Raw genomic sequence first — 22,920 nt, 5'->3', positions numbered from 1 at the left:
CATTACATCCCACGCGTGGTTGCAGTCACGCGCGCGACGGTAAAATAATTCCAAATATTTGCCTTATTTAGTAATCTTCAATGTGTTTGGCGTTTCTTAACTGTAATGATAACAAGGTTATACCGTACGGCCTTCAACGACGTGGCGCAAATCTAGGGACCATTGGGAAGCAGGAAAACGCTCTGGACCTTATGTGCAGACCTGGTGCTCGGCTTACCCAAAGTACTTATTTCTATTGTTTCTATTTGTAGTAAGCAAAAGCGAGAAGCAACGACAGGCTTCTTTAGCTGTCGTCCAACACCATTTTTTTCATTTTCACCTTCAATTTGCAGCAATAAAAAGGAGGAATGACTTTTTTTTACTAATCAAGTAAAATTTAATTAACTTTCAACTCATAGTTAAATTTCAAATGTTAAAATAAACAATAAAATCATTTTTTATAAGTTTATAAATTATATATATTAAAATTAATAATAAGTATTTTTAAAATATAAATTAATAATTTTTTTTTCACCACCATAAGAATTAATCACTTAAACTTTTATTCTATAAAAAAAAAAAAAGAATTGCATCACTTGGATCCCCTTCATGTGTGATTTTAATCAAATTGTGTGATGGAAAGTGACATTTGGTTGAATTTTACTATTCTAGATATATTCCTAACTGAATTGCATCATCCTAAGTATAATCTAATCATCTTGACACTTAACTAGTTGCAACTTGCAATTGACAAACACCGGTGGTGAGTGTCAAATAAAGTTCACTTAATAAAATTTTGATTGAAAATTGTTATTTAATGCAACATATATGCAAATTTGGTTTATGATTTATGATTGTAGCTCCTCGTGGTGGGAACATCAGCTGGCTTACAGGTTTCATATTTTTACTATAAATTTAATTAATATATTTAAATTTAAATTATTTTTAATTAAATTTAAAATAAAATTATTTTCAGGTGAAAACTTTAGACATGAGAGGAATCAAATTCAACTATAGCATAGTATAAATTTTAATAAATTGTTTAAATAAAATTAGAAAGAAATATATAATGCCAAATTTGAATTAGTGAAGGTTATTTGATGTGATTAATGCAAGCGGAAAACAACCAATTGCCGACATGATGGTCCGACAGAATAGAGGTTACATACATGCTTCTTTTTCTAATAAACCGGCTTCCCTTTTTATCGTATTTCCAACTTTTTTTACCAAATAAAGCTTGTAAGATATTAATTAAATTCAAGACTGAGAAGACGAAAAGGAAAATATCGAGGGAGGTAGCTGCAACAAAACAAACAAGCTACTGCCAAGAGCCACGTGTCAAACATACACTTTTAGACTCACATAACTCATTACTGCTTTGCGCTTTTAAAGCAAATCCAAACAGAAAACCTAATTTCTCCCTCTTGGTCCTTTTGATTCAGAAATAGGGGTGAATTGAGTCCAAATGGGCCGAAAGAAGGTGCAACTGAAGCGAATTGAAAACAAGAGCAGTCGTCAAGTAACCTTTTCAAAAAGGCGAAGCGGATTGATCAAGAAGGCTCGAGAACTCTCCGTCCTCTGCGACGTTGATGTTGCTCTCATCATCTTTTCCAGCCGCGGCAAGCTCTACGAGTTCTGTAGCACCGACAGGTACGCTCCTCTCCGCCTTCTACACCTACCTATCTCACTGTTTGTTTCTTGCGAAACTTTCAAGTCTTTTAACTGTTAAGGAAAGATATTTTCGTCTTTCATTAATATAATATTCTTAAAATCCATGCCTGCTATTTTTTTATTCATGAATTAATTATGCGAAGGGGAACTTTGAGACTTTAGAATAAAAAAAGGCTACTTAGTCGATTTCTTGATGGCGTCATGTTGAGCATAAACGACTTTTCAAATTACACTGTTTGCTGCATGTGATCTTAACCTTAAAATACATTTGCACGTGCTCCTGGCTTCTCTGACTCGGTTGATTTTGGCTTTTGGGATTTGTCGAGCTATCTACTTCCGTTTAATTAGCTTCAACTGATTTCATAGTCAATTTCTTTATCATTCAGATTTTTCTTGTACGATGCTCGTCTTCAAGTTTTGTTTCCATAAGCTCACACAAATCTTTGGTCTAGATTCTTTCGTACAATTCCTTTAGAGATGGAGAAGGCTGCCTTCAGAGATGGAGAAGGTTAAGAGTTATTGGCTAGTTGATTAGATAGGATGCGGATAACGATATTTATGGTATGAACCTTAGAGGCAATTTTTTGAATAAGATTTCGTTCATCTCTTTTGGTTATAAGGGTGTTCCTTTCGCTTTTTCCGAAAGCTTGTGAGTAATACAAACTCTTCGGCGTTAGCTTTCGCGGAGATAGAGGCAGCAAATTAATGATAGGGGATAATAATAAAAAAGATTACTTATTTTTCAGGTTTTATGTCTAACACATATGGGAGGATGTAAGTGAAATATATGTGGAGTAAACAATTATGTGTTCTTATATATATTAACTGAAAATGTTAATTATATGTATTTATAGTGAGATATAGTAAAAAGAAAACAAGTATAATGGGAGATAATGAATTTAAATTATACATAATATATATCTCTTTACAATCTCGAAGAGCCAATGGAGCGCGAGGTAAGAGATGGAGTTTGCTACAAAGAAAATCAAAACATGACCTTAACATTCCATGTAGCAACTTGTTCACGAACAAAATAATAATCTAATTTAATGTGTTTAGTGCAAATATAAAATACAAGAATTGATGTGAGATAAATAACACCCAAATTGTCACACCATAAAGCGGGTGGAGAAGAACATTTTACACCAAGTTTAATGAGTAAGGACTATAGGCAAAATAACTTAGTAGTAGTATTTGTATTCGCTTTATACTCGATCTCAGTAGAAGATCTAGTGATCATATGTTGTTTCTTAGCCATCCAAGATTAAAAAATTACCTTAAAAAATCGCATAGTGGTAGATTGACGATCACCACCCCAATCATTATGAAAAAACATTATAGAGCAATGGAATTATGATTTGCAAAGAACAAACCATGGTGTATAGTTTTACATAAATAATGAAGAAGTTGCCTCTCAGCAATCGAATGTGCTTCAATGGGTTGATGCATGAATTTATGTAATTTATTGACAGAAAAGGCAATATCTGATCTCGTCATTGTGGTAAATTGTAAGGCACCAACAACTTGGCAATAAAGCTCACAATATTCAAAGGATTTTCCAACAACTTTGGTAAGAGGAGTAGTAACAATAGGAGTGTTACAGTGTTTGACATTGGCCATTTCTTTTTTTTTTTTCCAACATATCAGTGATGTATTCTTGTCGTGTAAGTAGAAGTCCGTTAGGTAAACGAACAATTTCAATACAAAGAAAGTAGCGAATTAGACTGATATCATGTATTGGAAATACAATTTGAAGGTGGTGGAGAAAATCATCAATACATTAAGAAGAGGAACCTATGATAATTATAATATCAACATAAACAAGAATAAACACTCTATGAGAACCATTGTGCAAAATAAATAAAAAAGTGTCAACCTTGGATGCATGAAACCCAATGAAGCAAGAAAGTTGCTTAGCCGAGTGAACTAAGCACATGGTGCTTGCTTGAGGCCGTAGAATGACCTTTGAAGACAACGTAGTTAGGATGGTCAAAGTCAACAAAGCCTTGTGGTTGCTCCATGTAAACTTCTTTAGTGAAAGTTTCATATAAAAAGGCATTGGAAATGTCAAGTTGATATAAGGGCTAGTGATGCTTGGAGGCTAGAGCAACAATAGCCCAAATCTTGGTGTTTTTAACAACTGAGCTTAAAGTCCTAGTAAAGTTGAGAGCTAATTGTTGATTATAGCCTTTGGTGACCAACTGAGTCTTGTATCAAGCAATTGTGCTATTAGAATTGCCAATTTGCCAAGGGGACTAAGAACCAATGTCCAGGTTTTGTTGGCAAGGAGAGCGGGCTCCTTATTGTCTTTAGCATGATGCCATTTGACATGGTGTTTAACTTGAGTATAGGTGGATGGTTTGATTTGAAGATATTCGGGGGATAAGAAGAGGTTATGGTCATAGATACAATGTTAGCTTCCTGACACTACATGGTAGATGGCTGGAATTGCATAGGGTGGGAACTAGAAGGTAGAGAAGGACTTAAGGCTTGGCAATGGAAAAGATTTTTGTTGAATGATGAGTTGGGAGGAAGTTTTGTAAGAAGATTAAGAAAATCTTGGTTTGAATGAAAAAAATGAGGGGATGGAGAAATAAAAGGCATGGATGAGGAAGATAAGATAAAAGTTTTATTGGTTAAAGATAATGTATTGATGTTGTCAGTGGGAGAATGAGCATTATCTCAAAGAGACTTGAATAAAGGGGATGGTGGATTAATATATGGAGTTGGATGACATGAAATAGTTTGAGTGGGAAGAGATAAGTGTGATGGTGAGAAAGAGTCAAAATTTAGTGATAAATTTGATTGTGATGAATTAGATAAATTTTTGTGAGTAGAATTTGACAAATGAGTTGGATTTGGTTTAGATAAATAATGCATAGAAATCCATGAGAGGGGAGGGGGAGAATAAATATTTGAAGGTAGTGGAAGGGATGAGGTTGTGTGTGAATTTGAATTTGGTGATAAGTAATGAAGCTAAAGGAATACAAGCTAGTTTGCCTAAAGAGCAATACGAACATGGAGAATTTGAAGAAAGAAAAGATGACGACAAGTGGTTGTCCTTTATTATTTTGGTTATTATATAAATTGAGGGTGGCTGAGACAAGCATGCCATTCATCAAAGGTAGTTATGCCCGTGAGACTAATTTCCTTGGACATTATTGGCAAAACATAGAGACCATGTTCATTCATGTCCCGAAGTAGTTTCTATTTGGTTGCTTGATCCTTTAAAAAAAAAAAAAGAAAGGTCCAAATTCAAAGAAACATGAATTATCATGACAAAATGTTTGCATAGATAATAGTTTTTTAGAGAGGTGAGGAACATGGAGAATATTGTTAAAAACAAAATTTTTAGAATTGACAACATTTTCAATGTAAAAGACGTGCAAACCTTGACCATTACCAACCTTTAATTGATTCGCATCAGTATAGTTTTTGGCAATATCAATAGTTGTCCAATCTTATGTCATATGATGAGTAACACCAATATTAACCCCATAGATAAAATTGTCCACCATGTGAAACAAAAGATAAGGTAAAGTTATTGGCAAACATGATACTTGAGACAACCATATGTGCTTAAGGGTTGAAATAGGGTTCATATCTGCGTTGACATTTATCAGTTGTAAAATTGGGATAATCACAAATTTGACAAAATCCATGATTACAACAAGAAGAGAAGGGTTAAGAAGGAGCAACTGAGGGAGGATTATGAGGTGGATTAGGTAACAAGGGAGTTGACTTTGGAGGGGAAGCGTAGGTGGTTCGATTGTAAGATTAGCAAGAGGGTCAAGGGCACTAGTGAGAAGAATTTCATGAGCAACAAGATGATTATGGAGTTTATTAAAGGATAATGGCTCAAGACATAGATTTGAAACATTAATGATGGTATTGAATTAAGCAAGAGACATGCACCTTCCATTGATAACAAGTTCATCGGCAAGCGATTTAGCATGTTGTAAATGTTGTGAGACAATAAGATAATTTTTCTTGAATTCTTGCATTTCAATGTGAAGCTGCAAGTGACAATTTTGAAAAACATATCCAAAAGTGTTGGTAAGAGCGCTACAAACAACTTGTGAAAATGTTAAATTGATAACATAAGAAAAGAATTCATCAAAAAGATATGAGAGAATACATGAAAGAGACATTCGATCCTTCTAAAACCATTGTTGATAAGTAGGATTAGGAATAATTTTAAGTGGTGTTGATGTTGTAGTAAGAGTTAGTGAGGGAGAAGCAAAGATACTATCTATGAATCCTATCAAGTTTTGATGATTAAGTAGACGAAGAAATTGTGTTTTCAATACCAAATAATTTTTGTTTGTAAGCTTTACGAAAAATGTGTGATATGCCAAGGAAGGAGAGGAAGAGATAGGTGCAACCATAACTAGTTGAGAATTGGTATAGAGTTTGGGTCCAATTTTGCTCTAATACCATGAAAACTATTTAGAGTAAATAATTATATACTTTTATATATATTAATTAAAAATTGTAATGACATGTATTTATAGTGAGATATAACAAAGGGATAACAATTATAGTGAAAGATAACAAATTTAAATTATACATAATATATATCTTTTACAATTAAAACACCAAACTTAAAAAAGATGAATAGGAAGATTTTAGTACCCAATTAGATGTCCACATGATTGCTTTGGTTTGGTGAAGAAAAGAATAAAAGGTGAAGATATGGGAATTATGGGAGGGGGAATTATTACAATCTCGTCATTTGGTGTAAGAATTGGCATCTCGAATTGACAAAAAGTTGAATTTATTTTGGTCATATGTTTTTGGCTATTTCCTTCTTTTGTGTTTTCTGAAAATTTCATATAAGATTATTAGAGAAACTTAAATTGCAATTGTTGTTATTTTTGGTTAATGAAAAGCAATCTTAGTACAATTGATTAGAAAACTCTCTTTACGGCCTACAACCATAGCAGGTTGAGAATTGGTTGAAAGTTTGGATTTAATTTTGCTCTAATACCATGAAAACTATTTGAAGTAAATGATTATATGTTTTTATGTATATTAATTTAAAATGATAATTTCATGCATTTATAGTGAGATACAGTAAAAAGATAACAATTACAGTGAGAGATAACAAATTTAAATTATACAGAATATATATATATATTTTTACAATTAAAACACCAACTTTAAAAAAGATGAATAAAAAGATTTTAGTACCCAATTAGATGACCAAGTGATTGTTTTGGTTTAGTGAAGAAAATAATAAAAGGTAAAGGTGTGGGAATTATGGGAAGGGAATAATTACAATCTCGTCATTTGGTGTAGGAGGTTATTGGCATGTCAAATTGATAGAAAGTTGAATTTGTTTTAATCATATTTTTCTAGCTATTTCCTTCTTTTGTGTTTCTGAAATTTCATATGAGATTCTTAAAGAAGTTTAAATTGCAATTGTTGTTATTTTTGGTTAATGCAAAATAGTCTTAGCGCAATTGATCAGAAAACTCTCAATTACAATCTACATTCATTTTATTGAATTGTTGTTTGCTTCTTGAAATTTGTTTGAAATTGTTGAGGATTGTATCAAATTGGTATTAGAGCCAACAAATCTAGGGTTTGGTTTCAACGAAAATGGAAGGCTAAGTGGATGAAAGAGCAAGTATTTCATGTTATGTTCGACAAAATGGTCGCCATGGATTCTTGCCAAAAGCATTGGCAATGAAAATAGCTAAAAGTGATTCTCAACTCAATGCCTTGAAGGGTAGATGTCTGAGATTTAACAATTTATGATGAGAAAGGCGAAAGAAAAAGTTAATTTTTTGGATGTCACTTCTCCATTGTCAATTGAGTCCGATTGTTATTGCACGAGGCTCCAAACTGTTTGTCAACAGATCTTTACACAATAATCACCATCCAAGGTTGACAATCATGGAGACAAATCCACGACGCAACCAAGACTCATGATAACAAGAACTTTTTATGTATTCTAGCAATAAATCCAACTTGATGGAAGTAAAAAATGTCAAGTTAATAGTATTTGATGGAAAATTGATTGTTTCTAATAAGATTTAGCTATCGAAATTCGTTCCTAAGCCCGTGCCTAATATCAAGGTAACCCAAAAATCCTTCTAGCCAAACTCAATTTCAATATTTCTAAATCCAAACCAACATTTTACAGCTGAGGCACAACTTAATGTTAACCTAAACCCAACTTTCACCTATTTCAACTCAACCCAATCTCCAATTGTTAGGTAACAAGTGTTTGTTTCCCATATGAAAGAATGAAAAGGATAGCAGATAAGAGAAGAGAAGTGGAGTTTCAGGTTGGTAAGCATGTGTTTCTCAAAATTCAATCATATTGTTTTTGCTCCTTCGCCTCAAGGCCAAATGAGAAGCTCAATGTACGCTTTTATGGTCTTTATCAAATCCTATATAAAGTAGGACAAGTTGCATACAAGTTGAGAATTCCATCAACTGCTACAATTTATCCCGTCTTTCATATTTCACAATTAAAGAGAAGTGTTGGCCCAAATATTGCAAGTCAGCCACTACTGACTTGTTTGAATGATAAAACTGAGCTATTGGTGTATTTAGAGCAGATTAAACAGTATAGATATTCACTATAAGAGGCATTAGAACTCTTCATTAATTGGCAACAACTTCTGAAGTATGATAACACATAGAAGATGTATAAGGTAATCAAAAAACTCTTTCCTTAGTTTCACCTTGAGGACAAGGTGCCAATGGACGTAAAGGGTAATGTTAGGAAAAATCTAGATGACAAGAAGTTGAGCAAGACAATTGGCTATTATACAACCTTCCAAGAACTGAACCACAAACTAAAAGAGTGAAAACATGGCAGAATAAGAGAGAAAATACAGTTATAAGAGGAAGATAGTATGTCGGATAGAAAAGAGAAAAAAATTAACACTAAAGAAAAGAAGAAAAAGGGAGAAGAGATGTTGGCCTCTCAAATGCCAAGCAATTATGGGGTGAGTGTATTTATTGTTTCATTGTAATTAAATTCAAAGTAGTGTTTATATTGTAAGAACTCTATGGTGTTGTTTCGCAACTTATATTATATCATTACAACAAAGTTTCATTATCCAATTCTTGTGCACATTTACTTTTTGTGTTGCATTGCTAGAATAATTACCAAAGTAGATTCTTGTGCACGCTGAAGAAAGGCACCAGGAACATATCACCAATATCTAATCAAGCCCAATTAATCAAAACCTAACCCACAACCAATTTAGTCCACTCTACCCTAAATACCATGCTTAATCCCATTATAGCTATAGATTTATATAGTCATTGATGTTCATCAGTAAACCTATCAAAAATATCAATTCTCATTCCTAAGAGTGTTGAATTTTTTGTTGATTCATTATAGTCTTCTATATATTTCAATATGATCAATCACCATCTTTTGAGCAATTCTTTATAAGGATTACGTTGGACTAGTGTCAAATTATACCACTCCTTATATAAGACGGTTTGGTAATCCAAAACCGAAGAATCATATGTACCTTCATTTGCTAAAAGAATAAATTTTATAGACATTAAAACAACCATCTATATGAAATTCTCTTAGTGAGTTTGTATGATAGACACATATACAACATTTACCCATGTGTTACACTAAATTATTTATGAACAACTTTGACACATGAGATCAATTATTACTTTTTGATAGAGTTGTTTAATATTATGATAATTCTTACTATATTATATATGTCTTTGGTCAAGGTAATATCAGTACTACAGACGTTTTAAGAATTACTACTTAATTTGGACATATGTTATGATGTGAACCTTGACAATTTGACGCAAGACCCAATGCTCAAGAAAATATTTTTTCCAAGATTGAATCGGTTTCGTCACTGAATGACCCTTGACCCGAATCGATATGGAATCGATCGAACCTTGGAATCGTAATGGTGAACGCCATAAGACCAAAGCTTGATAAGTTCAAAGGTTTGATAGTTCAAGAGTAAGCAAAATTATGCAAGTCGGCAAAAGATTTATTTATCATGAAAATGTGAGTTTATATAGTACAATGTCAACTTAACCCTAAACTACTTATGACCCTATAGACTTCCAAATTTCCTAATTCTATTACCTAAATAACTACCCAAAACACTAATTAAATTAAAATAAAATATGTCAATTGGGCTCAATAAAGCCCAGTTTGGTCACAAACAAAATTAAAATCATAAAAACCAAAAACCTTAAATTTGAATAAACTAAAACTGCGTAATACAGACTGAAACAGATCTAATTGGGCCTTTAAATTGGGTGCAACCAATGAAGCTAATTGTTGTTATAGAGCTCAAAATGAGCTTCGCGTTGATATATTACAGGCCCCGTAACTTCTCCCGAATAAAAAATTATGGCTATTTAAAGTCTGTTTGTGCATAAGCTTAGGCCTGAATCAAGTTGACCTCTCGGTTGGCTTCTTCAAGCATCCAGTTGTCCTTGAGTGAGCTGGTTTTAGTCTCTAAGCCTTCCAAGAGCCTAACTAAGGCTTGTTGCATCTTCTTAGCTTTGCTCCTCGTAATTGGCTCAATCGGAATGTGTAGTAGATCTCTTTGATGGCTCGATGCTTCTACAATGCCTCCATCACGCTACTTACAATCAATTGACATACACTGATCTCTCATTGCAGTGCAACAATTCTAAGGACATTTATCTATAGGAAAACTCTTGTTAGCATGGATTCGTAAATATTTTGGTGCCTCACTCATATTTAGAGATTTTTTATACGATGTAGATGAAGAAGACTGTTACTTTTGGTGAGAAGGTTGATGAGGAACTAGTGGCCAAGGAAGGCAATGATCAATCACAGAAAATTGGTGAAAAAGATTACAAAGAAACATGGGAAGAAGAAATGAAACACAACAAATTTTGCAAGCCTTTTCTGACTTATTCTCAACGAAGGAAACCACATCATGAGATAAAAAAACAAGCTAATATTGAATTTCTACCTTGCCAAGAGTTTAATATGAATTTTTAACTTGAGAGTTATCAAAATTCAAGTACGTATACATTCTATTCAAATAAGCTTGAATCCATTAACTTTCCAAATTGAAAAAGTGCTATGGATGAAAAATCAAAAGCTTTAACAAAGAATAAGACCCGACGCTTACTTCATCCCCTCATGGTAAAAAAGCTTTTGGGTTTATGTGGGTCTATACTATTAAATACAAGTTTGATGGAAACGTTTTAAGATTCATTGCCGAGGGTTTTACTCAAACCCTGGACTTGATTATGATTCACTTAAACATTTATATAGGCGGCAAAGATGAACTTTATCATAATAATGCTTTTTTTTGTAATTTAATCTTGATTGGGAATTATGTCAATTGGATGTAAAGGATGTTTTCTTGCATGGAAACTTATAAGAGAAGGTTTACAAGGATATTTCTTCAAGATTTTCATGTTCTAAAACTGTTGGGAAAGCATACAATTTATGAAAGGCCTTGTATTGCTTAAAGCAATCACTAAAAACATGTATTGAAAATTCAATAATGTCTGATAAGGTTTGGATATAAGCAAAGCAACATAATAGACCACAATATGTTCATTAAGCGTCACAATGAGAAAGTTTCAATTCCAATTGTGGATGTTAATGAAATTATGTTGACCGAGAAGGATTAAGTTGAAATAACAAAACCAAAGGGATATCTTGCCAAGGAATATGAAATTAAAGACCTTGGAAAGTTAAAATTTTTTCTTGGTATTAAGGTAGCTAGATCTAAGAAGGGAATTTTCACTTCTCAAAGGAAGTATATCCTAAATCTTCTCAATGAGACCAGTGTGATAAAATGTCAACCAATTGATTCATTTATTGAAGCTACCCATCATCTTAAGGAATCTAGAGATGCAACTATGGATGTTAAGAGGTATCAAAGAGTGGTAGGTAAGTCTATTTATCTTTCACACAAAAGACCTAATATAGCATATGTTGTCTTATTAGTTAAATTTTTTTTGAATTGTATTTGACATATCATACTGGATGATACGCCATTAAACAAAAAATCTAATAATTTATTGCATCTCCAAGATTAATTAAAGAATCTTGTGACATTATTGGTTTTAAATTATGGTATCACAATCAAAATTAATCACAAAATATAAACCTCAATAAAGAAGAAATATTATAAAGAACATACCATCTTCTTGGATTGTTGTTAGCCTTCACCCACATAAAAAAATGAAATTAACCAATAAATGCTTCAATAGATTAGGAAAATATCAGCAAAATTATGTCACTTTCCTTTGAATTATTAATATCATCCCTAAGATCAATGTCAATATCTATATCTCCTTTAGTGTCATCACGATAATGCAAAATAAGTAGCATATTTGTTTTTTCATTGTATTTTTATCACACATAACTTTTATTTTGTTATCTTCAACCACTTCTTCTTTATCTTTCATGTTTTTTGTATTCAAGTTCTTTGGTCCTATAAAGAAATTATCAAACCATGAATCTACATGATACATTCATTTTTTTTTTATTGAAAGTATTTCTAGATTAATATCAAGGTAAGGTATACAACCTTCTTTAATCTTCTTTTCATTTATTAAAAGAATTACACATTCATCCATGTTGAAGTATTCTTGAACACTCATCTATGTATAATCATCCAGTAAGTTAGGATCTTCTTTTTCCATAATCCACTCAGTCATATTTATATCTGATAAACATATTGGATCATATGCCCTTCCTTTTTCCTCTGTAAGTTTTGACCTTATTTCTAATTGAAGATTATATTTTGACTAGCACAAGAACATTCAGTCTTTATTGCTCCAATTTCTTCTCTCTTAGAATACACACATTCAAAGGTACTTTATTTTTTTTTTTGACAACTCATGCTGTTACATCTTGATGGCTAGTGTTTGTAACTCTTTACACTCTTCATTATTGTTGTCCCACTATAAAGCTATTTAAAAATAAAAAAGTAATAAACTTATAGATAAAATATGCTAATATGTTATATTTAAAAAAAGTAACAAACACAGAAGCAAACATACTTTTCTTGTAAGAAAAGAGGTTGCAAATCTTGTTATCATCAATCTTGCTAACTCTTCATCTTTTACATATTTTCTATATAAAATTATCTCCCATATATGCATATAAGTGAAATTTGTGATAGCTTTTGCAATAGTATTATAAAATACAATAATCTTTCCATTATTCTAAAAAATAAAGTCAATACAATGAGTCACACAAGGAGACCAAAATAGCTTTGTCTATTTCTTTTCTAACATTCTACAAACAACTACATAAATGGATGCCCCATCGGTTATCACTTGTACAAAATTCTCTTCACTTATATCCCACACAATATTATCATGCAACTCAAACATTTTTAGAGCATTTTAGACAAATTTGTAGGTATGAAAACATTTCAAAAAAAAATTATCTCACTTGGACAATTAGCAAGAAAATTAGTTATGAATTTAAAATATTGTTTTCTCTTTTTTGATAGAGAGCAAAATGTTACAATATATACAGTTACAAGGAAGGTATAGAAAGAAATAAATCAAATCAAATCTCTAAAATACATATTCTATCCTACAATGGTTTGATAGTCTTCTTAATATAATAAAATACAACTCAATACTCTCTTTCAAGTGGAGCATATAAATCATATACACCAAACTTATTACAAATAAAATTAATTCGAGAACCTCGAAGAGATTTAGTAAGTATATCAGCTAGTTGATCATTTGAACAAACATGATTTGTAGAGATACAGTTTGACAGAATCTTTTCTCGAACAAAATAACAATCGATTTTTATATGTGATATTTCTGCAAAATAATATCTATGATATTTTTGCAAACTTTAATTCTTAAAACACAGGGTTCAAGGAAATGTGAAGAGCAGTCTGATTATCACAAAATAATAACATCTGTGATATTTCTGTAAATTTTAATTCTTGATACAACTGCTTTAACCAGATAAGCTCACAAATGACTAAAGTCATAGCACGATATTCTGTTTCTGCGTTAGATCTGACAACATCTTGCTTTTTATTTTTCCATGATACTAGATTTTCTCCAAATAATACACAATACCCAGAAATAGAACGTCTGTCTAATGAAAAACTTGCCCAGTCAGCATTTAAATACTCAATGATCTGAGTATGTCCTTTATCTAGTATAACAATACTTTTCTAGGTGCCCTTTTAATGTACCTCAAAATCCGAACAACTGCATCTCAATGACTATCACATAGGGACTGAAGAAATTGACTTGCAACACTAACAACAAAAGAAATATCTGGTCGTGTGATAGTGAGATAATTGAGTTTCCCAACTAGTCTCTGATATCTCTCAAGATCTGCAAGTGACTCCCCCTACCCAAGTAACAGCTTAGTATTAGGGTCAATGGGAAAGTCTATAGGTTTATAATCTAACATTTATATTTCCTTCGAAATATCCAATGTATACTTTCTTTGAGAGATGACAATTCCATATTTAGATTGTGCGACTTCTATACCAAGCAAGTATCTGAGTGGACCCAAATCTTTGGTTTGAAAGTCACTAAACAGATACTTCATTAATTGCTCAATACTCTCCTGATCACTTCCTGTAATAACAATATTATCAACATAGACCACTAGATAGATACATTGTCCCTGTGGAGTATGTCTATAGAACACTGAATGATTAGATTTTCTTTGTAGCATGCCGAATTCTTGAATAACAGTACCAAACCGACCAAACCAGGCGCGAGGAGATTGTTTTAAGCCATATAGAGAACGACAGAGCTTACAAACCAATCCGGAGTCTCCCTGAGCAACAAAACCAGAAGGTTGCTCCATATAAATCTCTTCTTGCAGTTCATCATGAAGAAAAGCATTTTTGATGTCTACCTGATGTAAAGGCCAATGGCGAATGTCACCCATAGATAATCAAGAACATATGTCTGAGTGTATCCTTTAGCAACCAACTGCACTTTCAGTTTGTCAACCTAACCATCAAGACCAACTTTAATAGTATAGATCCACCTGCATCCAACCTTGAGTGACCAGGGGGCAATGAAACTAGTTCCCAAGTATTATTAGTATGTAGAGCAGACATTTCATCCACCATTACTTGTTGCCATCTGGGATCAGATAATGTCTCATGAATAGTAACAGAGATAGATACAGAAGATAAAGTGGATACAAAAGCATAGTATGGTGAAGATAAATGATGATAACTAAGAAAATTATAAATGGGATGAGAATTATGAGTTGAGAGCATACCTTTACGAATGGCAATAGGAAATTGATCATCAGGAGGTAAGACCTCAGTGACAGAGGATTTTGGAACAGGAAAGGGGTACACCGGGTCCGGAGAGACTTACTCACTTGAAGGAGAAGCAAGGTCATCACCTACATAAGGACTAGTGGGTATAAGATCTGCATTAGTAGGACATCAGTTAAGCTCAGAGTATGAATCTAGTAGAGGAATAATGTAGGGAACAAGAAGAATTTTCGTGATAGGAGACTTGTCCAGTTAAGAAGAAGACGAAAAATAAAGAGAAGACTCAAAAAATGTAACGTCTGCATAAAGGTAATAGCGACATGTGTCAGAAGAATAACATCGATAACCCTTCTAAAGATGCAAGTATCCAAGAAAGACACATTTAACGAAACGAGCAGACAATTTGTCTCGATGGGCTAAGTTTTCAACTGCAGTTTTACCATAAGGTAATAATAAATTAAATTCAGTCTTCAGGGATGTCATCTGACCCAGAAAGTCGGACATACTCATGTCTTGTTGTTTTAAAGTAACCAAAGTCAATACAACAGAGTATAACTATTGAATATCATTAGTGTATAGGAGTTTGGTTTGAATCCATATGTCATTACATGTCTTATATGCTTTAAAGATAGAATGAAATTGAGGATCAGTGGTATTCCATAACATGCTACATAACAAACCATCTTTGAAGATGGTCGTCTCCAACCGCGTTAGCTCTTCTTCCTAGCTTATCTCTTTCTGCCAATCAAATCCTGTTAGGAATCTAGCTCTTATTCAACCAAAACACAAAAAACATAATAAACTAAAACTATTTCATTAACCAAAATGTTACAATGATAAACTGAACATTTCGAGGAGTTCGGGGCCTCCTATTTTTCGGCCATTCGAGGCGTCAGAGACCTCCCACAATCAGCCAAGGATGGCTGCCCTTAAACAAACCCTAATATTTTTCTTCTTTTGAAACCTAAAACATATATTTATAATAGAAATTAACCGTTGAATTGAGGACAAGTGTCCCAATCCTAACATTTCTCTCCCCTTCAAAATGATCTTGTCCTCGAGATGGTAATTTATAAAATGATTTTTTTATTTTTCTTTTTTTATTTTTTTTCAAACGGCACCATATCTTTCTTTTTCTCTTCCCAAGAGAGCTTCTGCCTTCTCTTTTTGCTGCGTTTTCTCTTCCCAAGAAAGCTTCTGCCTTCTCTTTTTGCTTTCCCAGCAAGTCATAGCCACATCTCTCTTTCTCCTTTTCCAACAAACCAAAGGCCTTACCTTCCACCTTTTTTTTTATTTTTTTTATTTTTTCTCTCTCCTTTCTCTTTCCTTCTCCTTGTCTTTTTCTCTTCTTCTTCTTCTTTCTCTACGTTTTCTTTCTCCATTTCTGCCTTTTGTAATTTTTTTTTCAGACTTTTGCTGACATTCCGTTTTCATCTCCTTCTTCCTCTGTTTTTGTTTTATTCTTCTTCCACTTTTTTAGCATGTAGCCATTGACTCATTTCTCCGTGTGATGATTCTTTTTCAAGTCAACCTCCTCTATTAACATTTTTCGACTACTTTTCACTTTTTCGACCATTATCTATCTTCCCTGTTGGATCGAATGTTCTGATACCATTTGTTAGGAACCCAACTCTTATTTAACCAAAACACAAAATTAAAACACAAAAAACATAATAAACTAAAACTATTTCATTAAGCAAAACATTACAATAATAAACCGAACATTTCGAGGAGTTCACGACCTCCCATTTTCAGGCTGTTCGAGGCGCCGCAGACCTCCCACAATCAGCCAAGGATGGCTGCCCTTAAACAAATCCTAATATTTTTCTTCTTTTCTTCTTTTGAAACCTAAAACATATATTTATAATAGAAATTAACCGTTGGATTGAGGACAAGTATCTCAATCCTAACAAATCCCAACAACCAACAAAATCGATTTTCTCTAATGAAGACGAATCGATTTCGTCGATGGTTGAGATTTGATTGACAGGGAGAGATAAGTCTAGAGGGAGAGCAAAATGGTTTGTAAACCCTAAAGGGAAATGTTGATTTTTCAAACTTTTGGTGGGAAGAATTATGAGATTTTCAAAATAAAGAAGGAAAATGTAATAGAACTTTAGTTTTTTAAATTTTTTTATTAAATGATGGTTTTACCTCTAACTCTAACTGAAATTTTAAATGGATGGATGAGACTTTTTGGGTTTTTTAAATCCCGCGGGTGTAACTTTGAGAACACATCAAAACTTAAGTAGGAAATAGTCCTTTGGCCACTTAAAAATAATAAATGTAAATGTCTTCAAGCTTCTAAATGGTATTGTGAAGGTAGTAGAATTTAAAAAATAAATGTTATAAGCATGCATATATCAATGCCCTAAAACATAATAATTTTCCTTGAATCTAAAAAATATTTACACTCCAACTTGCCACAGATAAATAACTAGAGAGAAACTTTTAATTAATTAATATATTTAAGGTCCTTTTCTCCTGTTTAAGATAATCAAATTGAAGGATGCAAATTTTTATCAAACCTATAGTCTTCATTTTAATACAGTGAAGTATCATTCTTCCTTTTATAGAATTTTCTATCCTTATGTTTGGTTAATTTGTCTCATTTATTATATTCCATTGTTTTCTTTTTCTGTACTTCCAATTGAAGAAATACATTTCAATTTGACCAAACTTTTTCTTGCTCAGCGAAGTCTCACATTTTTATATTAAAAGTATTTATGGAAACCATTATATACTTTGTCTCTTATTTGTAAATTGATTAATTGTTTGTTATTTATTGAAGTCATGTTTCCATTTGTTATGCTACAGTAACCTTTCCTTAAAAGATATATAATCACAAGCGAGTCTAAATACTGAGAAATCAACACAAAATCAAAACGAAATTAGTATTGTTAAAAAAGCCTTTCCTAAGAGAAAAACTCTCGCCTTGTTCTTAATTCTTTTTCTTTTCTTTTATGTTTGTATCTTTCATTACATATAGGAATATTAGCAAGTTCTTCATTTTAATCAGATAAGCTATTTCCAGAACTCAGTTTGGTGAGAAATTATAATCAGTACTTATGATTCAAGTTTGGTGATTGAGAAGTTGGATTAATTTGTACTTATGATTCAGCAAGGCCAACATTTTTGAGCGCTATCAAAGTCACTCTGGAGAAGAAGCTCTTGCTTCCAAGGGTGAAAATGCAGAGGTAAAATGTTCTTTTGCTCTATTGAGAAACAATTTGTAGTAGCTGCTATATCTTGTAAAATGTCTGTGCATCAAATTGCAAATAATAGGCTTTGGTAAGAAGTAGATTTTTTTTTCTTGAACTGTTTCACTAGTTTCAATAGTAACAATTTTAAAGATATTGCCAAAAGTTGAAGAACTGTATGCGTGCATGTAAAAATATTTGGATGTATCATCCCTACTTTTAGAAAGACAGAGCACACTGATCACGCTTATATTACCATAAATTCCTTGCAAAGTATCTAACCAACTAATCTAATCATGTATAATTTAACCTAGAGTAGCAATATCTTTAACTGAACTGATTAATCAATTACTCAGGATGTCAACTACTTTAATTGATAGTCTTTTATCATTGTCAATCAGTTTGGAGATCTAATATGATTACAAGAGAGGTGTGGGAGAATTGATTTTGAGGGAAGTTCAGGTAAGACAAATACAAGGGAAAAAAAAAATCAAAAATTTTAAATCCCTCAGCATGACTTTTGAACTCTTCCAAATATGTCAGAAACATCTGATTGGTCTCCAACCTAATATAGATATCTATAGCTTCATTTTCATAGTTTAGAGTGATCAATGGTGAGGCTCAACAAGTATTATTACGATCTAACAATGGCTACTTGATCAGAGTCTTCTGAATTGTACTCAACAATGCATATGTTGTTTGTATCTTGGGAATCTAAGCTGATATTTTGGATTCCTAACAGGTCTCTAATCCTGAATATGCAAGTATTTATTCACATGCTGAACTGCTGCAAATAGTTCAAAGGCAATTTCTCCAACTGTCTCATTACATCATGCCCAAGAGGCACAATAAATATTGCTAATTAAAATGTATTTTGTATTTGCAGGCAACTTGAGGGACCAAAGTTGGAGCAGTTGACTGTGACTGATATTGTGCATCTGGAAAAGCAATTTAATGCTAAAATATCACAAATTAGAGCTAGGAAGGTGGGTTTATATCTTTCTTCTTAGTGAAAGTTCATAGTCTAAAAGATAATTGAGATTTGGACCTGAAATTAAGCTTTCAAAAGAGGCAGGGTGCTTTCACAGCCAAGACACATATGTACTGGTGAAATTATAGCCTTTAGACATTTTGCATCTAAGTCTTGGTTCACCTGGTAACTCATGTTTTCCAAGAGATTTCAACATAGCAAAGAAATAGTGGAACTGTTAAGCCGTAGACAACCAAACGTCTGCATCTTCAAAATTATGTAGGTGATTGCTTGTGTATCTGTGAAGCAACCGCTGAAAACGTTATAGTACATATTATACCATTCAGCTCTTCTCTTTTGAATATTTCCCTGCTAATTCAACCTTTTTGTGGTTTACCTTCCTCTTTCTAACTTCATTCACCTAATGCGATTATTTGTTTCTGGTGTTACTGCTGAAATATAATAGAAAAATCTATGGATAAGACAGTTTAACTGGTGTACTTTATGCATGTTTTTTTTGCCCTATACAAATCTCCTCCGGCAATAAAACACCATAGTTTATACTAAAGAGCAGAACTCTTTTCTTACATTTCTTCTGATGAAAGAACTAGCACATACCATAAAATTCCTAAATTGGTTAAACAGAGCATTTACAGGTAAAACAATTTATCATTCAGTCCATCATCACGGGTCATTGAATTTTTACTACTGATAGTACCATACTGATGCTAGATTCCTGCTAGCTTTAAATAGTTAAGCACTGATAATCTTTATATGCTTATTTGAACATCATCATTCACTTGATAATCGGAACTTGGATTAGCATTATCTGTTAGAATCCTGATATGAGATTTGCTCTGCATTTCAGTCCAACTGTTTTGAAAACTGCTGTTTCATTATATAACCTTTTGTTCATCAAGCTGTATTTCTAACTCATTCATTATTTCATTTTTGCAGACAGAATTGATAATGGATACCATAATGACCCTCCAAGATAAGGTATACCACTACCCGTAAACCTTTCTCTATGATATATTTCGTTCTAGTAGTACCTCCTAGTTTCTTGTATGTGGGCAATGCCGTCATTATTTCAATTGTAGTAAAGAATTCCTATTAAGTATTCTAGCCAAATCTAGGTACCTCCTAGTTCCCTGACTCTTGTGTTGGTAACACTACATTTATATTTCAATTGCATTACAATATAATCCCATTTTTATTCAGGTCAGTTTACTTAGTAGCTGTTTTTTATCTTCTCTGTAAAATAGAATGGGATTGTATGCTGTACGTAGTATCTTCTCGCTAGCTGTTTTTAAACACTCGAGCTTCATGGAACATTTGTTTGCCACATGGCTGAAATTTCATCCAACTAATCTTTGTTTTCCATCTTAGTACTTACCTAAATTCCTACTTGTTGCGGACTCTCAGTTTCTTCCTCTTTCTTATATTGGCATTTCATTCACACAGTCTCCTTGAAAACACTGTTAGTTTCATGCTCCTCAAAACAAAGATTTGATGCAATCTAAACCTTCATATCTTCCTATTTTGTAGAAGGTAAAACTATTAGAAAATATACTAAGAGAACCTAGAGCACCTTGCTACCTATATATGAAGCCTATCTCAATCTCATGCATTCCATTAAATGGATCTGCCACCTCAAAAATTCAATAAATCTAGGAAGAATTCAGTACACTTTCAGAGTAAAAAAGAAAAGATTCATTTTGAATCAGTTTTTGGCAGATGCCTAGGAAATTAAAATCAAGTCCTGAACCAAAGCAAGATACATATCTACAACTATTCTGTATGTGTGTGAGGGAAATATATTTTAATTTCTTCTTGCTGTAACAGGAAAAGAAGCAGAGAGAAGAAAATACACTTCTGAGAAGAGAGGTAAAAATTGTTAACTAGAGAAAAACCTATTTCATTCCTGAAAAGAGTGTGTTACTTACGAATTGTGACTTTTAGATTGCAGAACTAGAGAAGGAGAATGATAGAACAGCCAGAGCGATGGCAACCCTGCATTTACTTCGATAATAGCTTGAAGAACATCCTTGCACGTGTGCTCACAAGGTGGTGGTGCTTCAAGTTGGCTGAGGGACAGTGTGGAAGATGCTGAAACTCAGGAGCAAAAATCTAGCTATTGGCTTATTGTATAAGTTCAGCTGATGGACAATGTTGTATATATACATATATATATATATATATATATATATATATGTATGTATGTAGGTATGTGTTTGTGAGCAATAATGGGGTAAGGCTTCGTATATGACGCATTCGGTTTGGAACAATCTACAGTAGAATGTGTTTCTCTTGTCTGTTATATATTAATCATGCATTTAGTATACTATAAAGCTGGATTCAAACCAAGTCAATTCGGTTCGGCTCAATATTTAATTCGATTCGAGCCAAATTCAAACCATAGTTTCAATTAAACAACTTGGTTTAATTCGATGGTGATCGCATCAGTGATACAATTTATCTTGCTGATAGTCACCAACATCCTCCATCAAACTGCCTGTTGATTTGAACCAAGGTTGAGCCAGCCCATAGTCAGTTTGACTTAGTTTGAATCTAGCCTTTCACGCACTACATACAATATAAAACAATTGTATGTCTTTTTTTCCAGCCAAAAACACAGGATTATTATTCATAATCCTGAAGTTTGGTTGGGCCCAATTTTCTTGAGTACGTTTACTCTTAATTGCCAATAAAAAATCTATTCCTTTTGACGTTTTAATTTCACTGTTTCTTCACGTAAAAGAATGACATTGAGTATTATAAAATCAGATACGTATTTGAAGAAAGACACTTTAAGGTGGTGCAGAGATAAGCACGAAAACAAGAATTAAATAAAGTTTTGAATTGAATAAGAAAGTAAAGTTGAAGCCATATGTAGATAGATGCATATAAAATTATAAATATAAACAAAGCTTACAGTCGATGAGGGAGGCGAGAAATGGCAATAGAGATGAGATGATGAAGCTAATACCGGGCAGGCGGTAGGAGGATTGACTATTGAGTATAGGGAAAGGTCGCTTTGCTTGCTTGCTTCATATTTAAAATCAAAGGTCATGATCATGAATCAAGAGTCTGCACCGCTTAAAAACTTTTTGACTCAGCGACACTTGGTTTACACTTGTCATCGCCAAATGCAAACTTGACAAACCCACCGTTTATTATTGCCCCCATTTCTCCAGCTCCCAAGAGGACTGTCCCGCCATTTACCCAATAGCCTACACCTAGAATCTATCTATCTTTATTTTTTAGGCCAAAGGGCTATTCCCCACCAGGCATGTTGTTTTCTCGATATTCACTTGTTAACTTTAAAAAATTTATTTTTATATATTTATAAAAAATCAATTAAAATAAACTATTTTTAAAATAAAATTATTATTTTATCTATATTATTAAAAATAAACTTTAATTTAATTTAATTTTTCTTTTTAAATCTTAAAAACTAACAATTTCTCTCAATTTAAGTTTTAAAAAATAACATTTTCCTTTCTATAGTTTTCAATTTTTTAGATTCAATTTTCTGATATCGTTTCTTTCTCTTCGATGACCTCCAAGCGATATTTCTTTCTCTCCAGCGTGGTCTCCTTTTGACAGCTCTCCTAGGAGTGGTCGTCAATGAAAGAGTCATCTTCGTCGAGACTAAAACGAATTGTCTTTGTCCAAAGACGAAGACGTTTCGTATCGATGAAGATGACTCGTTTTCATCAACGACCACTTTCAGGAGAGCCGCCAAAAGAAGACCACATCGAAGAGGAAGAGACATCACCTGGAGGTCCTCGAAGAGGAAGAAACGGTATCAAAGAATTGAATCTGAAAATTAGAAACCCTAAAGGGGAAAATATTATTT

General features: G+C 32.9%; 1 protein-coding gene across 2 annotated transcripts; it reads left to right on the top strand.

Annotated features, from left to right (window-relative positions):
* Positions 1–1,303: 1,303 nt before the first annotated feature.
* Positions 1,304–21,346, top strand: LOC123213360 (MADS-box protein EJ2-like). 2 transcript variants are annotated; one of them, XM_044632780.1, is made up of 7 exons: positions 1,304–1,629; positions 18,010–18,085; positions 18,831–18,892; positions 18,975–19,074; positions 20,016–20,057; positions 20,904–20,945; positions 21,028–21,346. In XM_044632780.1, the coding sequence occupies exons 1-7, from the start codon at positions 1,445–1,447 to the stop codon at positions 21,031–21,033; spliced, it is 513 nt and encodes a 170-aa protein (XP_044488715.1). In that variant the 5' UTR covers positions 1,304–1,444; the 3' UTR covers positions 21,034–21,346. The 2 variants fall into 2 exon arrangements, with proteins under 2 accessions (XP_044488715.1, XP_044488714.1); XM_044632779.1 differs by having other exon boundaries at positions 1,305–1,629; positions 21,021–21,346.
* Positions 21,347–22,920: the final 1,574 nt, after the last annotated feature.

The sequence above is a fragment of the Mangifera indica genome, chromosome 4 (assembly GCF_011075055.1).
Source record: "Mangifera indica cultivar Alphonso chromosome 4, CATAS_Mindica_2.1, whole genome shotgun sequence".
Lineage (NCBI taxonomy): Eukaryota > Viridiplantae > Streptophyta > Magnoliopsida > Sapindales > Anacardiaceae > Mangifera > Mangifera indica.
Note: the sequence above shows the minus strand (reverse complement) of the source record. Positions and strands in the feature narration are given on the sequence as shown.

Coding starts and splice junctions, on each gene's coding strand:
- LOC123213360 (XM_044632779.1), top strand. CDS start 1,445: ATGGGCCGAAAGAAGGTGCAACTGAAGCGAATTGAAAACAAGAGCAGT. Junction 1,630..18,009: donor GAGTTCTGTAGCACCGACAG/GTACGCTCCTCT, acceptor CTTATGATTCAG/CAAGGCCAACATTTTTGAGC. Junction 18,086..18,830: donor CCAAGGGTGAAAATGCAGAG/GTAAAATGTTCT, acceptor GATTCCTAACAG/GTCTCTAATCCTGAATATGC.